This window comes from Leiobunum rupestre, chromosome 6, assembly GCF_980474605.1.
Source record: "Leiobunum rupestre chromosome 6, qqLeiRupe1.1.hap1, whole genome shotgun sequence".
In the NCBI taxonomy this organism is placed as follows: domain Eukaryota; kingdom Metazoa; phylum Arthropoda; class Arachnida; order Opiliones; family Sclerosomatidae; genus Leiobunum; species Leiobunum rupestre.
Window position 1 is genome coordinate 12,873,378 of NC_143389.1, and position 6,000 is coordinate 12,879,377.

Below are 6,000 nucleotides of genomic sequence, written 5' to 3' on the forward strand. Positions count from 1 at the left end.
TTAATTTCTAGTCAAATTTAAAGATAATTCATAAATAATACAAAATCTAGTTGCAAATTGAGTTTGTACAATAAAATAATTAGCGATTTGACCTGTATATAGTTGTAATTTTGTTATTTCTGGCTATTTCGTTCTCAATTAATCGTTAAGACTTGGATGCTTTTGTATACATTTTGAATGTTGACGGCAGCGAAGAGGTCAGTGCAATGGCTAAGGACGCACATATGAAACTAACGGGCGTAAGTTCAAATCTCTCTTCCGCAAATATTTTATAACATTTTTCATTTTAATTTTACTTTCAGTTTGAACATTTTCCCTGCTTTTTACATCAAATAATTTATATTACTTAAATTCCTCGAATAATATTACTTAAATTACTCTAATTCATTATCTTGTCATTTTAATTCATTTTGGGCTCCCAACGCCATCTAGTTACCAAACAATTACTAAGAATTTTGGAATTGCTGTATTTGTTCTCTCCGCTGTGCCCCGGCGCCTTTCCCGTCTCGTATTCCCTCTCTCCCTTCTCTGAGAATGGACCGTCTCCGTTTCCCCCTTTACCCCGTTGCCGCTCCCCAAGTAGCCGGTACCGCGAAACGGGAATTTGCTAAGAGCGTTGGAATATACGTTTATACGAATATAATCCAACCTGTTAATACTGGGCACACGAATACTCCATTGTTGCGAATTATAAAATTAAACGAAAATAAGAACCGAGCCCACGTTGAAAGATTTCATATTTTAGACTATTTCCCCGTACTTTACGATCAAATTCAAACTTTTCGTCTACCACCTAGCGTTCAAAAACTACAAATTCTAAAACCGTGAACAATACACGATTTTTCTGAAATTCACAAATAACAACGATCTCCACCGAGAGAGTACATACTGAAAATTTCACATTTCTAGAATGTATAGTTTTTGAGAAAAATGCCTGGGCCGATCAAAGGCAGACACCCTGTATACTAGATCCTTTTACACATTATTATCGGCAATGGATTTAATCGGAAATAGCTCCGGTAACTGTATTAATTAAATTAATAAATAAATCGGATGAGTACGCTTTGTATTATATTTGTATCTTTTATCAATTAAATTTAAAACTTGCTTCCTTAAGGATTGAAATAAACACTCTGACCTTAATGGTGTAACGAAATTAATAATTATCCCTGAAGGGAATATTGTTAAATTTAAAAAGTAGGTCAAAAGTTTGAAGTATGGACTATAAAAACTCGATGTATAGTTTCACATTAGCAAAATTTGAAATCATGCTGACTGGTGACTTCTATCGGGAGCCTCTAAACCCTTTAGTACGTTCGTTAAAATATCTTTCGCTCTGAGTAGTAAGAAATTTCAATCTTTTTAAAAATCAAAATATTTGTATAAGATTAGAGCAGTATTGTCTATATAATGTCTTTCTCGAATCTAAACTTTTAATCGAGCCGTATGGTTTAATTGTATTTAAATGTCCCTTTTTTAGACAACCCTATGAATAAGACCCATCATTGTTTATTGCCCCCTATTCTTCAAGAATTGAGCAAACAGAGCCATTTTGCTCTTTTTGTGTACACTCTAAAGTTTTCAATGTGGTCATCCTGGAATTGTGCACGATGGATTATTGTTTGACATGAGACTTTTTCGTGATGAGAACCAAATTTTGTGGTGGAAACAAAGAAACAATTTAGAAAAGTTCCAGCGCGATCTTCAATTACTCGAACAAATTCAACATGTTGGCTCTGTCCAAAATAAAGTTCGTTCCGTTTTAATCAATTCAGAAGTTCTTGAAATGTATTCTTTAGAGGCGATTCAAAACAAAAACTGGGATTTTATTCGCGAAAATATGCAACAGTAAGAGAAAATCAAAGAATTGTTGTGGTAAATATTTAAAAAAATATTTATTTAAACAGATTAATTATAAATTCTAGCCCAAATTTCAAACCCGATAGATCGTTTTGTAGTAAAGCGGAAAATTATCTTTTAAGGATTGACGTAAATATAATTATTTTTAATTACACACTTATAATGTTTCTAATATTGTAATTTTTTTACTTTTGTAGCGTTTAATATCTTTAATTCTTTATTGATTGTTAAGTTATTTGGTTAATTTATTATATTTTTAGCTTTATTTGATGTACAATATTTATTATAATTGTTTTATTATTATTTTTAAAATAATTTATTGTTGGTATAAATTATAATAATTATGAAACATTATAATATCTAATTGTTTTTTATTTTTATTTAACAAGTTTAGAATTGTTTAAACTTAAAGGTTTTTGCAAACTATTAACTATTAAAATAATTGTAAAAAAGAAAAAAAAAAGAAAAAACAGTGTTACCAAAAGTAAATGATCGTAAGTATTATTTTTTATCGGTAGGGGTAAGACATTAGCGCCTATATCGCGGCCCGATCTCGCCCGATCGTGCCCAAACTTGTCGGGCTGATAGACCGAGGGTTAGTGGTTAGGGTCTGGGGTCAAAGACGTAGGTCAAAGGTCATCTTCAAGGGCAAATTCCAGATCAAAATAAAAACTGGTTTTCAGCCTTTCCTGTTGCTGTGTGGGGGACGTCGAATTGGCGGCCATCTGGGAAAAAATCGGTAAAGTTTTGAGTACTATCTACTCTCCTGTTATTCCATGCGGAAACTATATAACAGCTGTCGTGATATCTCTTCAGCGCAGCCTCGTATACAATACGTGTACTAGCGTAGCCATGAAAATAAATGGAAATGTAGATAATTTTCACTCGTAAACCAGGTACGGTTTATCACGTAAAAAATACTGGAACCTAGTTCGAACGAAGGATGACATTAGGGCTAAGTCAAATACTATAAATATGAGTAAGAATTATTTATTTATACTTTTCTGTCCATAGTCATTATCCCTAAGTATTAATATATTATTGGTCTCGTGACTTGCATAGCCTTCGACAGCGCCTCGCCAGGGGGCAATTTTCTTCTAGTAAAAGCTCCCGGGGTCATTTCATGTGAAATCGAGAGGTTGGGAGGCTTGAAATAATGACAATTCCCAAAATTTAAGCCCTCTAGCTGTAAAATTGGGCGTTTTAAAATTTATTGAAATTTACACACAACGAAGGCTTCACGGCCCCAAAAATTCAAATATTTGACCATAACTCGCAGTGAAATTACCCAATACTAATAACAATTAGTCACGTTATCGCAAATTCGACAAGAAATCCAAATCTGGCAATGAAATGTAAATCGGACTATTATTGTAGAAGATACTAAGGTACTAGGGGGTTCATTTGACCCCAGAAAATCGAAAATGACGTCACCTTAGATTTGTTTAATTTTTTTATATGTTAGTTCTCCTGACTTAAGTAACTTATATTTAAAATATCAACAATGAGAAACTTTTATTTTAAGTATAACACTTAGTTTATTTTATTTTGAAAAAAAATAATTTTAATTTGTAATGTTCCATATAGAGGTCGCTTTTTCAATAAAGTGCAATTTAATGTTAGTTATTTTGGCCAAAGTAGCTTATATTTAAAATATCAACAATGAGAAACGATTTATACCATGAAAAATTTAATTTTGGTTTTTGGATTTAATTTTTTTATTTAAATTGCAATTTTATCATTAAACTCCATTGAGCATAATTTAAGAGTATGATTAGTTCATTTGCTTTTCACTAGATGTAGTGAAGATAAATTTCGGCTATGCTCAACTTCTCGAAGAACGGTTGAAAGGAGCTAGAACAGTCCAAGGCACAACGAGTCACCACTCCTTTGTACCAAAGGATTTAAATCATATGTCGATTTCTTCACTACATCTAGTGAAAAGCAAATGAACTAATCATACTATTAAATTATGCTCAATGGAGTTTAATGATGAAATTGCAATTTAAATTAAAAAAAATTAAATCCAAAAATTAAACTTTTTCATGGTATAAATCGTTTATCATTGTTGATATTTTAAATATAAGCTACTTTGGCCAAAATAACTAACATATTAAAAATTGAAAATAATCGAAGGTGACGTCATTCCCGATTTTGCGGGGTCTAGAGGACCCCCAAATGTCTTCTACAATAATGATTCAAAACAAATTTCAGAGCCAAATTAAGACACACTGAATGGTTTTTAATTTTAAAATTATAATTGAAATAAATAAGAGATAGATATTCAAATTAATTTATGATAAATACAAAACATTTAAATTGCACTTTATTGAAAATCGACCTCTATATGGAACATTACAAATTAAAAATATGTTTTTTTCAAAATAAAATAAACTAAGTGTTATACTTAAAATAAAAGTTTTTCATTGTTGATATTTTAAATATAAGTTACTTAAGTCAGGAGAACTAACATATAAAAAAATTAATATCTTCTACAATAATAGTCCGATTTAAATTTCATTGCCAGATTCGGATTTCTTGTCGAATTTGCGATAAGGTGACTAATTGTTATTAGTATTCAGGGCCGGATTAAGACCTTGGGGGGCCCTAGGCCCTAGCTAATTTTGGTGCTCCTTCAGTGGCGCTCCCACAATTTATAATTGACAAATGGATGGAAAATATATTTTAGTGACGTTAATAAATGATTGCTTTACATGGTATCGAAAAATGTGGACGCATTTACTAAAATTACTCCGGAAAACATTTTTTTCGAAACCTAATGGTGCCCCTTGTAGGATTGGTGCCCTAGGCCCAGGCCTAGTCGGCCTATTGGGTAATCCGGCCCTGTTAGTATTGGGTAATTTCACTGCGAGTTATGGTCAAATATTTGAATTTTTGGGGCCGCGAAGCCTTCGTTGTGTGTAAATTTCAATAAATCATAAAACGCCCAATTTTACAGCTAGAGGGCTTAAATTTTGGAAATTGTCATTATTTCAAGCCTACATTCACACAAACAATTCAGGTAAAAATCGGTGAGGTAGTGCCTCCCAACCTCTTGATTTCACATGGAATGACCCCCCAGTAAAATATTTATCAAAGAGACAAACGTATGGAGTAATATTATAGATTTATGGTGACGTGACAGCTCAGTCACGTAGTCAGAAATTCATCAGGGGGGTGTCAAACTATGTGGGGGTAGAGAATGGGTGAAAAATTTATATAGACCAAGCTTCACCCAAGGAGAAAGTTTGGACATGGAAATCCTCCCGCGAGTCCCTTTGTCCACGCCACTGTTTCATATAAACTGGCCATTCATTGGACGTTAAGGGTAATTGAATAAATGAAATTTCGGTTTGGTTTTGCAAATATTTTAAGTAAAACAATTAGATCTAAACTAGATTAAATTACAAGTTCGAAGAATGACTTAACTTACCCAGTCATCAATTAAAATGAATATGATGTGTGGGGGTTCAACGTGGTCCACTTTCGAAACGGGTGTGAAGTGAGCGAGGCGCGAGTAGGTCCCTAGGATAACCAGCAGCACACCGTAAATTACCCGTACTTTGCAATAAAACATGTTTCACAAACGAGAACGCGAGTAACAATTCTGTTGCGGAAACGAACCGTATTTTATACAATAAATCTTAAAAATATGACGAAACAAATATTTCAAAATATAAATTAGAATAAGAAGAAACAATGAAATGGCACCATTAAATAATTTTCATCGTACGATTGTTTCGTGCGTATGTTTTGATTGCGGTGAGAAGTTACGAGTGCCGTGTACTCTTCGCCGATGATTAACAGGAGCTATTCGAAATTATAACCGAAAGCGATACAAGACGCAAAAGTGTGTCAGTACTGTTTAACGTTAATTGTGGGCTTGTCGTAAAGTAAAAAGAGGGAGTGCGAGAGGGGGTTAAAAATACGTCATCAATATTTTCTCCACTTCAGCGCCGCCGAGTGAGGCGTTTTAGAACGTATGTCTACGGGCGAATAAATCGAAGAGAGAAAATAGCACCAGGCCATAGACTAAATATTGCGTTGCTAGTACTATTCCAACTAGTAGGCTATGTAGTCGATTGTGAGACTAGCACTCGGTAAATATTTTAAAGGGCGCAAAGGTATAGTTGACTGACA

General features: G+C 33.4%; 1 protein-coding gene across 1 annotated transcript in view; it reads right to left on the bottom strand.

Annotated features, from left to right (window-relative positions):
• LOC149939303 (arylsulfatase B-like) overlaps positions 1-5,676 on the bottom strand; it is a 32,099-nt gene extending 26,423 nt beyond the window's left edge. The window contains exon 1 of the mRNA XM_090177707.1: positions 5,294-5,676. Coding sequence (XP_090033833.1) covers positions 5,294-5,437 — 144 coding nt within the window. The 5' untranslated portion in view covers positions 5,438-5,676. The remainder of the gene's footprint in view (positions 1-5,293) is intronic.
• Between the last annotated feature and the right edge of the window lie 324 nt (positions 5,677-6,000).